This window comes from Meleagris gallopavo, chromosome 8 (assembly GCF_000146605.3).
Source record: "Meleagris gallopavo isolate NT-WF06-2002-E0010 breed Aviagen turkey brand Nicholas breeding stock chromosome 8, Turkey_5.1, whole genome shotgun sequence".
NCBI classification, from domain to species: Eukaryota; Metazoa; Chordata; class Aves; order Galliformes; family Phasianidae; genus Meleagris; species Meleagris gallopavo.
The window spans coordinates 22,472,784-22,489,127 of record NC_015018.2 but is presented as its reverse complement, the minus strand read 5'-3'; the positions used below and the strand labels follow the sequence as shown (position 1 = coordinate 22,489,127).

Sequence of the window (16,344 nt, the reverse complement as noted above, 5' to 3'; positions counted from 1 at the left end):
GTGTTCTGTGCTGGATGCTGCTGCGGCGGTGCTCCTTGGACGTCAAACTGCCACCTAAGCCTCAGCTGTGGGATTTGCACTGCAGCAGTTGCCCTTAACTCAGGGCTTGATGTGCAGATCAGAACAGGCTGTTTGTGTACAGACAGCAGTCTTTCCTTGGTAGCTTATCTGGAGCTGCGGGAGGCTGAGGGTGTCTGCCCAGTCTCACTCTGAGACTGAGGTCAGGTTTGGCTGGAAGAAGGAGGCTGTGGTACAGAGAATCTGCACCGAGATGAAAACATGAGGAGACCCCCACTGGTGCTGCAGCCAAAACTGAGAAACACGCTAAAACTTCAGTACTACCCTTCTTGGAACCTGAACACGGTCACATTAATACAGTGCGACTGCACAAACATAGCTGTACTCAGTTGCCCAGCAAAAGAGCATCACACTTGCTGTTAACACAGGCCGTAATTGCCAATGCTCAACATACAGCATCAGCCCCATGGTGTTGCACATCACTGCTAACTTAGGATAAAGGTGTTAAGGATGGATTTTCTTGAATGCATGAAGTGCTAATGTGTAGTGACAGTGCTTTATAATGCCTGAGAATCCTTAGTATGAAGAACATCAATGACTGCTGTAGAAATGCCTGACCTTTCTTAGGTGGGAATTGTTCCAGCCAACTCTGCATATTGCCCAATTTTTTGTATTTCTAGCAGCAATTTGGCTGTAGATCCAAGAAAAGCCTATGACTCATCTCAGCCCTGTGGTCTGGGCCAGCAGTACGAGAAAGCTTACTCGAGTGCTAGACTGGGAGAGTGCAGAAAAGCATGCGAGGCTTGCTGCCCTGTGCCTGCAGGAAATGAACGCAACAATTTAACTTGAACTCTCAGAAAGGGTGAAGTTTACTTTAAAGAAAACTTATTTCACTCCTATTTTCACAAGCTTTATACACTCATCCTCCCACACTCATGGATGCCAAGGCAGGGCCAGAGCTGCCTGACCTGCATTACTCGTGTGATGCAGCGGTTGAGATGCTGCTGGTCCTGCGAGCAGCCCAAGCCCAGCTTCTGAGCAGATTGGAACCAGTTTTGGCGAAGGTCTCTTACTCTTACAGGGCAGCCCTTGCTCGGTTAATTGTTTTGGTGCTCTTACAACAACCTTAGCTTTTCTGCTACGAATCTCTGTGTTGCTCTATGACTGCCTGGAACAGGCAGGTGGATGTTCTGCATTTTGTGGGTGTGAGATGACTCTCAGAGCTCCAGTGGGTGGGAGCAGTCCCTCCACAGGCTGTTCCACAAATGTTGCTGCCACCCTGGTTTTGGACACAAAACATAGCTCCAGATGGACACACAGGCAAGCTGTAAGTGCCCAGCAGACTGTTGGCTTTCCCAGCCTGCTAAGTGTCCCTAAATGAATCATCCTACTGGAGTAATCATGTTCTTTCTGAAAGCCAGCTGGGATTTCATGTTTATTCCTGATATCAGCAGCAGAGGCGAAGAGGGAAATAAAAATAACTAAAAGAAGAAAAGGAAAATCTAAACATTCCCTGCTCCTGTGTATTCCTTGCCGTATATACATTCAAATCTGTCATCTGTTTTCTTTTACCTCCTGCTTCATCCTTGTATGTGCCACATACAAGGAGATGGAGCTGGTCTTTGCTTCTCATCCCTCTGCTATTGCTGTATGGGTATAGCAAAATAATCCTAGGCAGGCTTGAAGGAAAAGAAGCCTCATTGCTGCAGCTGCTCAGGTGAGATACGGAGAAGCAGGGCTGGTAAGCAGGCAGGTGCAGCCACCAAACTGCACTGAGCACTCAGTACATGATGTGGTGTGAACACATCTGTGGGACAGCCAGCCTGCAGTGCCAGTAGCCAGGCGTAGCTTAAAAGCAGGATTAGCTCTTGTGTAAGGAAAAAGACTGATGGAAAAAAATGTGATAGCAATGAAAGGAGCGGCACACCTAAATGGGCATGGAGCAATTCTGCATTCGGCTCTGCTTTCTAGCTTCTCCATGTTTGGTTTGCTTGGCGCAAACAGATGACATGAAGGGAAAGTAAGGCTCCATCTTTCCTGGGTGCAATTAGTAGCTGTAGTGCTAAGAGTTATTCTAATTAAGAGAAGTTTAAAGTCGTTCATATTCTGACAGCTGTACTTGTGCGCCCAGCGAGCGCTGCCGCGCACGTACCAGCGATCAAGGCCTGCTGAAGGGCGCACACACGCCATACCCGCACCCAGAGCGCCAAACCGAGCGCACCGCCCGCGTTCCCGCCGAGGACTGGGCCCCCCCCCTCCGGGCACGCACCAATCAGAGCGCCGGGCAGCAGGGAGGAGCCGTGACTGCTCTCCCCTTCTCCTTTCGGCGCGGACGGCTGGTCCCACCTCCGCTCTCGCCGCAGCCAATCGCAGCTACGCTTTGTTTCCCTGTCCAGTCCGCGAAGGTGAAGAACCAATGCGAGGCGCGAATCCTTCAGGCGCTCGGCCAATCGGAGAGCGAGCCTAGCACGGCGGCCGCCTCATGCCCGCGGTCCCGGTTGAGGGTTTCGGGCGCTGCCGTGCTATGGTGCCGGGGTCGGGCGGTGCTCCCGCATCTCCGCCCCTCCTCGCAGGATCGGCCGGCCGCCGCGTGCCATGACCCGTCCGCTCGGCGTGGGCTCGCCATCACCGAGCCCGCCCGCTACCCGCTCCGGGCGCCATTTTAGGCCGGCAGCGGGCAAGGGGGGGCCCAGGACTGCAGGTACGGGCGAGGGGTGGCGGTCCCGCACGAGGGAGAGGGGGGCAGCGAGGCCGGTCCTGTGCGGAGCCGGAGTTGGTCTCGACGCTCCTTATCCGGAGCGTTACGTGCCGGCCGGGAGCGCTCAGCACGGGGAGGGCGCGGAGCTGTTGGGGCGGGTCCGGAGGAGGGCACGGGGATGCGCGGAGGGCTGGAGCCCTATAGATACGGGGCGAGGGAGCTGGGCTCGGAGGAAACGGCTGCGGGACACCTCGGTGCGGTCCTGCGGTGCTTGAGAGGAGCTTGCAGGCGGGAGGGGAAGCGGCGTCGTGTGCGGTGGCGGGGCGAGGGAGAACGGCCCTGAGCTGGCAGGGAGGTGTGGTTGGATGTCAGCGGGAAATCCATCGTCGGAGGGCTGTGAGGCACCTGCACCGCTGCCCAGAGCCGTGGGTGCCCCGTTGCTGGAGGTGCTGGCGCTGGGTTGGATGGTTGGGGCACGCAGCCCGTATTGGGGTGGAGCTGGGTGACCGCTAAGGTCCCTTCCAACCCAAGGCGTTTTGTGATCCTTGTGTGGCCCTTCCAGCTTGGGACTACCCGTGGTTCTGTGGTTCTTCTCTACTGTGTGTGTGACTGCTGGCTCCAGTTGCACAGAAAGGCTGGGCCCAGGTGACCCCAGCACTCCCTTCCACCTCAGCTGTGGTGGGCAGACAGCCTGGCAGTGACAGAAGGAGCTGATGCTGGCTGGTGTTTTCAGATCATAATTCAAAATCTGTGAGTCCTGTACCTGCCTGCGTGCCCGTCGTGTCTCTCACTGCTTGCTGTCAAGTCTGTCTGCAGGCTTCAGCGTTTGGACTGTAAAGAGAAACCTTCAGTTGCCGCTGGTAGTGCCCCCCAGTCTATGGCTGTTGTCAAATGTGCTCTCATAGAAGTTCTGTTAATAGCACAATAAGTCTTCAGATCTGATGAATCTGCCTGTGTACTGAAAGTCCTAATTCTGCTAAAGACTTGGTAAGGCTTTTCAGAGGCTGCCAGATCAAGGAGATTTTGCTTCTAGCTGTATGAGGCAAGTGGAAATTGTCTTACACTGTTAGCAGAGCAGAGCTATTTGTTGACACAGATCCTCTGTTTTGGTAACAGAAGGCTGGAAGAAAGGGTGGAGCTAGAAGTTCAGTTCCTCTTTTGTTGTTGCCTGCCAGTGAAAGTGAAAGTACTCACATGGTTCGGTTTGGCTGCTCATGAATATTTAAGAACAACATTGACCTAAGGAAAAAAAATACATTCTGCTGTATGACAGTCCTCTAAAAGAACGTTGTGAGGTTTTATGCATGACTCTGTGTAGTTTTTTGTCATTAAGATGGTACTTTTCAAGGTTTTTCGAGATGAAGTTGCTAGGTAAAAAAGCAGTAGATAGTGATTAATGTTGATTCATCAGTTGTTCCTTCTCTTAGGGCTGGTTTTTGTCCTTCTATTAAAGCAGTAATGGAAAGCTGCCTGTTACAGCCCTGTGCCCTTGGGAAATTGAGTATTTTCATATGCACGAAGATCAGAATGGAAAGTGTGATGTTTTTCATGTTTTTCCTTCTGCTGTACCGTAAGCTTGCTTGCTTCCTTCTTGCAACTCGTTTGTTTGTTTGAAGTTTCTGTGCCCGAGACACATCACATCACACTGCAGTCATGTCCAACTTCTATCCCAAGCAAAACAAGCAAACGAAAAACCAACCAACAAACAATCCATTTTTTATCGATAGCACCTCTGGTCTCTCAGCTGTGGATTTACAAGGCTCTGCATGATTATGGTACAAATACGGTGGTTGTTACAAAGCACTTGCATTCAACTGAAGGGCAGCAGAAGGATGTGGTTGGGGAGAGGAGGAAGAGAGCAAAAGTCTTTGGCTTTGGTTTGTCTTCAAGTGCAGAGAAGGAATCTGTGCAGTAACTGGAGATGAGATTTGGGCTGCCCAAATGGTTAGTATTGCAGACACCAAGTATGGCAGCCTGGTTAGGAGCCAGGACCATTCTGGGAAGCTGGGCAGCGCTGAAGCTGTGAGCACTGCATGGTCTCTGAGCTGCAGGAGTGGCCCCAGCCAAATACTGAGTGCTCCCTGCCTGGAGGCAAAGCCACAGCCACAAGCAAATGGGAATTTCAGCCTTTTGATTCTTCTATTGAGCTGAAATTGCTCATGAGAGTGTGTCCGTGTCTAACAGCGACCGGATTGTCTGAGTGACGTATGGTCTGAATGCTGAAAGCCCGCTCTGCACTCAAGAGCTGTGAACTAGCGCTCGCTGATCTTACTGTGTGTATGTAAAAATAGATGGCTGCAGGTGGCTGTCCCTGTCGGAAGCCAGGAGATGCCTGCAGCTCCTGCTGGAAGCCGTGCTGTGATGGGACTGTTCCCACTGAGAAGCCATCACAGCACGATGAGTGCAGCTGGGCTGGAGCCAGGACGGACCCTGTTCTCTACACCTTCCTGCTTGCTGGCTCTGGCCTCTCCTCAAGCACACTTCATTAATCTAACAGCAAAACTCATTTGGGGGGATAGTGAGTTGAATTAGCAGCTGATTTGTTCTTAGAATAAACAGTCTGTGTGATTCTGACCTTAAAACAAACCACAGCATTTTCGGTCAGAGCTGCCAGCAGCGATGGAGTGGTTGTTAACGCCATAGCATCGGGTACTGGCGACGTCTCTTTGGCTTTAAGCTGGGAGGGTGGTTGAGACACACAGGTTGATAACAGAAGTGGTGTTGAGACGAAGCTGGTTGGCTTCATTAGTGAAGAGTAAAGGTTTGCTTGTTCTGATCTACCCGAAAGCTGAAGGTTGAAATAAGAGCTGCTGGCATTAACAGCAAAACAAAAAACCACAAAACCCCTGTAAAAACAAATGTCGGCTTTTTGCTTTATTCACTATGTGGGCATGTAGGTATTGTTCTTTCAGACGATAATACTTATCTTTTCTCTTCAGAAACCAGTCTATTACAGAGTTCTTCAAACCAGTTTTAAAACAAGGTAAATATAAATGTTTTCCACTAACAAAATAAAAATAAAAAATAAAGAGTTTTAATTATGTAAGTCTGCATAAGTCCTGACTCTTTCCAAACTGGAGCAGTGACACAATGACTTCAGTTTGCCAAATATGTCTAAATGAGCACACTTATACATTTTTTTTTTCTTAAAAACATAACTGAATAATTAACTTCCTGCTAAAATGAATGTTTAAGTAGCAATGTAATTAGTAAAGTCATTTTATCACACTTAGGCTAGGTGGTTATAGCAACAACAGCCACGTCAAAAATCATGCAGTTGTGATTTGATACAGATTGTGTAGTACTAACAAATACTAAGTGATTGAGTAAATTCACTTTGGGCTGTGTGGGAGAGAGGTGAAATACCAAGCAATGATATCCAGAAAGACTCTTCCCCCTCCCCCCTGTATTGTGGCTGTGAATGATAAATTTTCTCTTTTGCTCTTTCAGATCTTGGCCATAAAGATAGAAGTGTGCTGTGCTCCTCAGACACAGGAAACATAAAAGATGCAGGAATTGGACTGTCTGTTCTACATGCTGGATGCTTTGAGAAGCAAACGACTCCTGCAAAGAAAGTTAGAAGGAAAAAGATGCCAGACCCAACACCAAAAACAAGTCCTATATTAGATGCCTTCCGGAGAGGAATTGAGCAAAAAGACAGTGTAAACATATTAGAGGACAATGCAGTATGCAAGGCACCGGGTTCAGCATGGCCAAGGGTTGTGATTCGGAAACTCTTTGTTACTGCAGCATCTCCCAGGAATATGTTGGCTGAAAAAGAGAAAGGTGCCAATCCTGAGCAGGGAAGAAGTGAGAAGTATCTGGATGTAACAAGAACACTGCTGTCTTGTGAGAACAGCTGGGAGCAGAAAACTGACTGTATGGACATAGAAGAGACCAGCTCAGACTCAGATAGATGGGTTTTAGCAGAAGCTGATTCTTGGAAGGCTGGTACTAGAAATAATGGCAATGCAAACAGCACATCTCTGTGTCACAACTCAGGGCTTCTCTTGAAGTTGCCGTGCACTCCGCCTGACTCCAAGTTCAGGTTAGCACTGGGAACTCTGCACAGAGGAGGAAAGCAGAAGACGCACAGAACGAAGCAATCTAAGGCACGTCACTTAAAGCCATTTTCAAGAACGACTGTATCGCATCAGGTGTGTTCAGAAAGGTTGCTGAGGATTGAAACCAGTGACCATTGTGCATGTGATTCTTGTTTTAATGTAGGATGCGATTCTGAGTGCTGCCTTTTGCACGTGCAGCAAAGAGCTTTTTCTTTCTTCTTCTGTAGATGTTGGGTCGTGCCATTGGGTAAGCTGATTCACAATTGTTTCTCAGTAAATGAGAAATTCTGGCTTGAGAATAAATAGGCTGATGTAGCTGCAAGCATGCAAATGCGATGGAATTTAAATGGTTGTTATTTTGTAGTGATGTCCTACTGGGAATGGTGTTGTGTTTTCTCATGTTGTAATGTAGGGAACAGCCTGGCAGATTTCTGCTCTTTAGAAGCTGTGGTGAATATCAGTTCAGATTTATGAACTTAAGCCACAGTGGTTTGATAGAGTTGGGAGTAATCATATCAAGTATGTGGTATTTCATTACCAATTGAGTTATATTCTTGTTCTGAACAATCAAGAAAGCTCTTTAAAGACTAGGTGTTTACTTACAAGGAAAATCATTGAGTTCCTCCACAAGGTATGAATAAACACAAAGAAGATTAAGCTTGTCTTTCCTTTTTCTCCTTAGCACCATTCATTCTGCATCTGATTGTCTGTGCTTACTGTAGTTTTGTGGTTGAAGTTCCTTATGGATTGTTGAGGAAGGCCAACTGGCCTGTGTTAGTAACTGGCCCAGAGAGACAGGTGGCTAATGGCCTTAATTATTACTGCAAGGGCAATGATTGAGAAACGGGCCAATCTGAAGGAAAGTTGAAAAAAATAAAAAAATAAAAAAAAATAGGGTGTGGAGGAAGAGTCCTTTTGATGAGACCATTGCTGCTGCGTTTTAAGTTTGTCTTGAAGTACATTATTGTATTTCTGGGAGTGTGTGAGACTGGACGTATTCTGGACCCAATGCTCAGCTCAGGACATCAACATTCTGTTTTTAAAACGTGTGCAATTAACTTTTTATCCTCTCCTGCTTTATTTTTAGGGAACTGGATATTCAAGAAAAATATCACATTCTGGTTCAAGGGAGGCTGCCTCAGGTTGGTGCAGGACTACTCTTATGGAATTAATTAAGCTATCAGGTTCATCACTTCTGTTATGTTTTTCCATTGCATGTATGTAGTTAAAATAGATTCTCTAGCTTGTGATATGTATTGTGATAGTTGAGTGCAAGATTAATGAATGTGAGGGTTGTCTCAGAAAGAGGGTTATTTTGGTAGTGGGATTCAGGTGATTAGGACTATTTGCATACAATTTTATGGATGTCAGTGATAGTGACAGCCGTTACAAATAGTTTGTAACTCATCAGGGGAAGCAGATTCAAGGTATGTTTTTTTGAAATTATAGGAGTTTACTTAATGAATAAATCTACTTCAAATCCCTGCCAAAATTCACTGCTGCTGTATAGTCCAAGCTATTTCTAATATATGGCAAACTTGAAGAGGTTTAAAAGTAATTTGGGATTTTAGTGAAGAATGGATTGTTTATATGTTAGTGATTACCTTTTTGTGTTAAAGGCCATAAAAGTGTTCAGAGGTTCATTTGGAAAATCTGTGAATCTGTGCTTGCTGTGGTGGTTAACAAATTTTGTCTTTTGGCTTAAACAAACAAAAAGCAGCAGAACAAACCCACTGAACAGGACAGTAAGGCTTAGTATCCTTGCTGCTTTTTGCTGCTTGTAACCATCTTATTTTGCTCTACAGTAGGTAGAAGTTGGTTTGTAAAGCTCATGTGAATCAAGCTTGAGGTGGATTGATAAAATAAGTATAAGATCAGTGAAGTAACTTTGCTTCAGAGCATTATTTTTATACAGTAACGTTCCTGTGGCTTGATATGCAAAATTCCTCATTTTTATACTGCATAATGCTAACTGAGAATGGCAAAATTATTCTTAGAAAGGATCGGGTCTTGCTCTACTTGCGTAGCCCACCTCGCTTGATTTAATAATTGCCAAGCAACCACGCCGGTGTTCCAGGCCCAGTCCAGGATGATTGTTCTTAAAATAAGCTACAAAATCCAGGGGTTGCCATGGTATGGTTCCTTGGCTGTGCAAACCTACTGGACTCTGTGCTGCCGTGAAATCCCTTCCACCTCTGCTAGTGCTGGGGACTGGCCAGTACTACAAGGAGCTGATCAGGCTGAGAACTGATGGCAGTGTGTAGAAGTGGCGTTCTGCTGTAGGTGCTGAGCTGCTTCTGAAATCAAAGTATTTCACTTCCAGGTTCGTTAAGATGAGTGGCCAGGTAAATCTGAAGTGTGGTCTTTTGTGTTCAAGGAGAACGGATGTGCTGTTGTTCCTGGTCAAAAAGCTTCAGTTGTAGTTGATGTAAAAATGCTTGTTGTAAGTCAGTTGTTGTTTGGCTTGGGTTTTTTTCTTGTTTTTAAGAGTAGACTGTTACAGTTTTGACAACTTTTTGAACAGCGGTAGTGGTTTATTTCTTCTTAAATGTTGTTTTCACAGATGACCCATCCCAACCAAAGCAGGATTCAAAACATGACATATCATCTCCAAATTCATTGAGAATGTCCCCTGAGAAAGCTGCCAGTGTGTGGAAAAGCCAGTCTGTTCCGTTAGTCAGCCGTAGATCTCAGCTGTCCTCTGGGAAGAGAAAACGCACTGTAATGAGTGTGTATGCAAACAGCTCGAATCAGTGTGAAGATGCAAATTCCAATGACCCTGCTTTGAGAAGGTCCTCTGCAACTAGGAAAAATAGGAAGTTTGCTTTGGATAAAAACATTGTGCTAAAGTCTCCGTGCATGGATGCACTGCAGCTCGTGGAGGCTGCTGCTCTGCCCAGACATGATTCTCCTCACTCAGAGGAATACCTTGACTCAAGCCATGAAAATGAGAACAATAATTGTTCTTCTGGGGGTTTCTCGTCATATTCTGCACAGCATCATAATGAAAATAGCCAGGTTTCTGTTGTAGACACCAAAGAGAATCAATTGCAGGTGGCAAACTCATACTTCTGCTTGGGCATGTCCCTGCCTTCTCAGGAGGAAAGTGCTGTCTTGCCTTCTCCACACCATGAAAAACAAACAAATACTGTACTCACAAAAGACATGAAATCTCACCTCCAGAATGCTGTCTTCTCTCAGGTAACACCAAAAAGATGTACGCTCAATAGAGCTGATAGTATTTCACCCAGCAACACTTTTTCAAGAACAGAAGAAAAGGCTTTAGAAGATGTTTCAGATTTTCATCCAGTGGAAGGTTCTAAAAAGCTTACGGTCTTGGAAGAGAGTGATAAGAGGGTTCGGTGTTCATTGCCTTTTAAACAAGGGTGTGAGGACAACAACCATGTATCTTCAGAACTCTCAGAAGAGTTAGAAGTTGGAAGCACCTGTACGGAGATGTGCAATATAAACAGCAAATTGAAAAGCAGTTTTGATAGTGAAGATGAGACTTTAGAGTGCATTCTAGATGATGATGATGACAGCGACGATGAAATATTCATACCACTGCAAGAAATCCTGTTTTCAAGCAGGCCTCAGACAGAAGCCGTAGAAGGAGGCAGTGCTGATGATCTCCTCAAGGGCACCACGGCTCTGACACATCATGTAAGTGGATTTAAAAAAAAAAAAAAAGCATTGTCAGCTTTTTTACAGTGTCTTTCTCCAGTCACTGTCTTCCTTTGTTCTTAATGTGTGTAAACTCGGTTATTTTCCTGCAAAGCTGGTGACTTGGCTTACTCGAGGGTCCTGTGCTGTGCAGTGGAATGCAGTCAGTGTAAGGGTGCTTCTCGGCCTTGAGATGGTTCAAAAATCTGTGTCCAGTACTGGGTCTGCCTGGTATTTTCCTTGAGGTTGAATTTCATGGAAACTGAAATATGTTATACGTTAGGATTTCAAAAAGTGGAATGAATTCTGCTCACAAGGGATGAATGAAGAAGTATCTAACAGATGATTTACAGAGTATTATGACAATGAATTGATTTGTCTTTTAAAAGTTATCCTATTCAATGGCAGTGTGTCAAATAAATTGTGGCTTTGCAACTCTGCTGTAAATGTAATGTACTATTTTAATGTACTATAATGGTTTAATTAGCAAAGTCTTGCACCTGTACTGGGTGTAGCATTCCTGACAAAGCCAATGCAGGTTTGAATGGCTGTATTCAAGTGTGTCTGGCAAGGCTGGAATTAACTTTCTGCACAGCAGCGTGTGTTTCAGTGTGATGTGCTTCACATTTGTGACTAGAATGCTGCTGGTAAGCCGTCGGTTTTTCAGCTGTTGCTGAGCAGTACTGGCACAGAGTGAAGGCTTCTTTCTGTTCTCCATGCTGTGGCCCTGAAGTGAGTAGGCCAGAAAGGGGAGAGAAGCCACAGTGGGGCACAGGCAGGGCAGCTGGCTGCAGCTAGCAAGTGGATATCCTGGCACGTTGTCATGCACTGCAATGAAATGAAAGGTGCTGCAGAGCTTCTGGCAGGCAGCCCTTACAGCTCTGCTTGGAGACAAGGTAGGTGGTGGTTTGCTTCTGGGAGCTGGTGGTGAGTGAATGCCACGTGCATCACTTGTTGGTTTGTTTTCCCTTTGCTTATTTAACTGTTATCTAACCCCAAGAACGTGCTTGCTTTTGCTCACCCTGCCCTGCTGCATGTAAGGGAGGAGTGAGCGGGTTCTGTTGCCCAGCTTCTGACTGGGGGACACCTGCCATGGTTTTATACCGCAGGAAAAAAACTTGTTGGCAGGATGGCTGTACTCTTTTCCTACTTGTCTCCCATCTATAAATCTCTGAAATGGTTTATTTCGCTGAGTTTCTTTTAAAATGTTTTTCCATAAACACGTGTTAGGCAGTCATAATTGTTTTATCTGTCCTTACGATTAATGGAGCAAGCAAATTATAGAATGGACTTGGATGGTTACATACATATTCCGCAATCTTAATCGATGTGGCTGTGTAATTAATGGTCAGGAATGATAAACAGACACAACCCAGATCAAGTGTTTGTGGATGTGACTGCATCATTTGGTGTATCCTCCTTCTCTGTAAGTAATGACCAGCACAGACAAAACAATGAAGAACAGCCCCAGAATTTCCATGACCGTGGTTTCAGCATGTACTGGCATTTTTATCTTCTTTTGTAAGAGGGAGCATATGTGCAAATTGGAGTACGCTCTTGATTTCTCCTTGTTCACTTTGGTCATGTTAAATGGCTGTGAAATAAGGTAAGTGGGCTTCAATATTCCCACGTTTTCCCACAGAGATATGCAGCTGAATCAGAATTACATTTGAAGCAGAATTCAGTTATGTTAATGAAAGTTAATGCTGTATTAACTGATACTTTTTTTTTTTATTAGCAGGTTCTTAACAAATTTCTATAGTCTTTGGGAAATAGGAAGTCCCCAGTGAGAGGAATCCTCTTATTGGTGTTCTTCCTTCAGCGAGTGAGTTTGGAGGAAGAAGCTTTTATTAGTAGTAAGGGCTTTCCTAGTTAGGAAGGTGGTGTCAGAAGGGCAGTGCCTATCCAAAGCACTGAGCTGTGACCAGAAAAGATTTGAGATGTGTTTTGTATGCAGCTAGCTGAGCAGGGTGCTGACTACAGAAAAACAAATCTTGCTAGCAGTTAAGATGTTCTTTGTAGAGGTGGTGGTGTCGTGTTTCTTTTGTGGGTTGTTTTCTTCTCCGCCCCTGTTTATTGGTTTCCTAATTTGTTTCTGTGTTAGGATTCTCACCTGAAGCTTCCCCTTATCTAATGACTTAGGAGACGATTTAACAGAGTGATGTTTTGCACTTCAGGAAATGGTGAAAGTAACACAGATGCACTGAATAATTTTCAAGAGTTGTGCACAGGAATGGGGGATTCCTGGAGTCTCCGTGGATTGCAATGAAGCTGTGCAGTAAAGGCTTCTGATGTGAATGCTGTTCATGAAGACTTAGCTGCAGGTTGGCTTTAGGGAGAGAAGCAGAGGCTTGCTTTGCTCTTCAGATTCACTGTGAAGCACGATCATTTCTGAATTAATCACTGAGAGATTTAACCACTACAGAAAGTTGTCAAGGAACTGAGAAATCCAACCATTAATTATCTGGCTTTTCAGGGTTTCCTTTGAAATTTTACCTTCTGGTCAAGTATATTTAAAATTGGAAGAGGATAATAGTGACTGTAGCAGAAATACGGAGTCACGGCCTGAAGCAGTGATTGAGCACCTGGTGGGAAGGCAGGGCCAGCCCAGGGGAGCTCAGGTGCAGGCAGTGCAGCTGTGTGACTGGAATGTGTGGAGCCAGGATCCACCACTTCCCAGCCCTCATTTAAGGGTTGGCAGTGGAGCTGAGGGCATCTCTTGCTGGTGATCCCTGCCTGCCTGAGGCCTTCCAAAGATAAGCAGCTCTTTTCCTTCACTTCTGTATCCATGGCTGCTGCATTTGGGCTCGTTCTCATTTGCTGCAGCTGAAGACTTTGCCACCCTGCTGTTATCATCCTTTATAGCATTACGGCGACTAATAGTGAAACAGTGAGTAGTTTGCAGTATTTTTAAAATGTCTTACTATTTCCTTTGCAGCTTTCTAAGCCTCCTGTTGGTACCCAGGTGTCATATGTGAACAGCTTAGAACATCTCTTGAAGGAGAAGGAACAATCTAAAAGGTTTGCTGTTTTTTAAAGCTGCTTTGAAAAGTTTAGTATGGAGTTGTAGATGCTTAGACTTCCCTTCTCTCCCCAAACATGATGGGATTTGAGTGACAGCAAGTTAAGCTTTGCCTCCTGACACTACTGCCATAGGTCTGATAGAACCTACCAGCGTGGCTTTACTTGAGAAGCTAAATGACAGGCTCTCTGCAAGCAGTAGTGAGTGATATGTGATAGATCTGTCTCTCACAAGAGCTGGACTAAATTTACCGCTGCCTTTGCTGTAGGTCACCTAGCCAGCTGGTGGCTGCTCATCGGGCATGAAATAAAAACTGTCTATGTGGGCTGACTACACAAGTTTCTTCAAAGTCATTTGCAGCTCGGTTTTGTTTTCCAAACTTGTGTAGACTGTCAGTTTGCAAGCAGGTACATAGTTCAGTGGATGGAACTAATGAGTGCTCTTTTAGGGGAAACGTGTAATGTGTATGTACTGATGGCAGTCACTGGTGGTAAGCAGGTGTACATACTAATAAATGCTTTTTCTTAATAAATATGAGTCTAGCAAGTGATGCTAAATGGTGATATGTTTTGCTGTTACTGTTATTTCAGGTTGGATGAACTAGAAAAGCGGTTACAAGAAGACATACAAAGAAAGGAAATTGATTCTTCAGATGGAGAAAATGAAAATGCTGTGGAGAATGGAGACCTCTCAGAAGAACACAGGTCCTTCCTATTCCAAAACCAATTAAATCTAGTTCTTTTCTTTTTTTTTCTTAGTCTTTTTCTCAGATCTCTCCCTTGTTCTATCAGCTGTTGTTAATATGTCTATCATGAGCCATTCTTATCATCTTTCAGGGCTGGGTGGATTTTCTTAGATGTCACTGTGTATTAACCTAACTCAACTTTCACATAGGGCTGATGTGTTCATCATCTGAAAATGACTATCTCAGGCAGCAAATAGCCTCTTGTTCAAATTCATAAAAGCAATTTTGGATTTTACAGGGCATTTATAAAGAGATTTTCAGTAGTAGCTCATGCTATACCTGACTACCATCCTGGAGAAGATATATTTGATTTATCAATCTCTGGAAAAATCTTCAATCAACGTGACCTTGACTTGAGGAATTTCCATTTCATCCCTCAAAATCCTATAGAAAATCTTCTTCTTAGGTAGGAATAACTTCTTTGCTCTGTTGTGTTTTCACAAGTGTTAGCAGTTCTTAAGTTAAAATAGTATCTTGGCATACAAATGAACTGTAGGCAAGACTGACTCTTTTCCTGAAATTGTCCTTTCTAGCTTAGCTATATAGAACAGTGAATAGCTGCTTGACCCTTCCTTCTTTCCTCTTCAGTGATTCTTATGAAAACATCTTAAATGAGGTGTGAGGGAGTGCTCTGGCCTCTTTAGTACTTATAATGAAGGGCAGCAAGGCTTGTGAAGGGCTTGGAAAATGTGCCCTATGAGGAGAGACTGAAGGAACTGGGGATGTTCAGTCTGGGGAAAAGGAGGCTGAGGGGAGACCTTATTGCTCTCTTCCAATATCTGAAAGGTGCTTACAGCGAGAGAGGGGTTGGTCTCTTCTCACTGGTGCCAGGACTAGGGGAAATGGCCTTAAGTTGCACCAGGGAAGGTTTAGGTTGGATATCAGGAAACGCTTCTTTACGGAAAGGGCTGTTAAGCACTGGAATAGGCTCCCCAGGGAGGTGGTTGAGTCACCATCCCTGGATGTGTTTAAAACCTTTTGGATGTGGTGCTCAGGGACATGATTTAGTGGAGGCTTGTTAGTTAGGGTAGAATGGTTAGGTCATGGTTGGATTTGATGATCTTCAAGGTCTTTTCCAACCTGAGTGATTCTGTGGTTCTACTGTGCTGGGCTACAGAAGCTTAACTGTCCCAAGGCAGAAAGAGGAGCTCAGTGATTAAGTGATCTGTGACCAACTAACATTGCATTATGTCTGCTTAAGAATGTCGTGTGCTGACTGGGCCTGGGACCTTAGGTTCCTCATAATTAAGATTGCAGGAAGTCAGTTTATGGCATCAGTTAAATTCAGTCACTGAGCTCAAAGTGTAAATAATACACGTGTACAGCAGTTACCACACTGCTAAGAGGTGTGTTCTTGAGGCTGTCAGGCTGCAGGTAGATGGACAAATTCTTCTGTAATACCTCAAGTACAAATCCTGAAAAATTCCATTGATTTCAGTTGGTGATTTACTCCCAACTAGCTCTGTCAAACTGAGAGCACTGATAAAGTGCTAGAGGATTTGGTGTGGGTGTGTGTGTGGGTGTGTGGGTGTGGGTGTGGGTGTGAGGAGGAGAGAGGTTTCTGTTTGCCTCCTGAGGAGGTTGTGTTTATGTTACCTTCTGGACTGAGGCCTATCTGTTAATATGATTTAAAGATCACAGGGTTACAAGCTTCAAGAAGTATCTTGTAAATCAGTAATTGGAGGAATGAGAATTAAATGAATCATCCCTTGCTATGATGATTGAATTGCTTAGGTATTTTGAAGCCACTCAGCTGGCACATGCTGGCTCTCCAATTGACAAATGGATGTCTTCCTAGCCACCTCATCAGTCAGATAGGTAGATGGTTTATGGAGAAGTCAGGGCTTGGGTTTCTCAGGAGACCTCCCTGTCCCAGTAGTTACTGAGAACAGGGGAGACTAACGAGGTGTAGGTGGGAAATTGGCTATTGTTAATTGGGTATCATTAGTTCAGCTGCTTAGGACATACATTACTTTCTAAGGAAATTAAAATAGTTTACTACTAAATCTTACAGATTTTCTGTTCTCCAACAGTTATTTGTGTACTTCAGCAAAACTTACGTGGCAAGACGAGACCATTTGATTTTAATAGCTTAATTTTTACCTCCAGATTATTGAAAAATGAAGATTCTTTA

General features: G+C 44.8%; 1 protein-coding gene across 1 annotated transcript in view; it reads left to right on the top strand.

Moving 5' to 3' along the window:
- Positions 1-2,442: 2,442 nt before the first annotated feature.
- SLF2 (SMC5-SMC6 complex localization factor 2) overlaps positions 2,443-16,344 on the top strand; it is a 28,246-nt gene continuing 14,344 nt past the window's right edge. The window contains 9 exon segments of the mRNA XM_019617755.2: positions 2,443-2,701; positions 2,704-2,719; positions 5,656-5,699; positions 6,167-6,873; positions 7,868-7,922; positions 9,344-10,443; positions 13,382-13,464; positions 14,056-14,169; positions 14,449-14,616. Coding sequence (XP_019473300.1) covers positions 2,614-2,701; positions 2,704-2,719; positions 5,656-5,699; positions 6,167-6,873; positions 7,868-7,922; positions 9,344-10,443; positions 13,382-13,464; positions 14,056-14,169; positions 14,449-14,616 — 2,375 coding nt within the window. The 5' untranslated portion in view covers positions 2,443-2,613.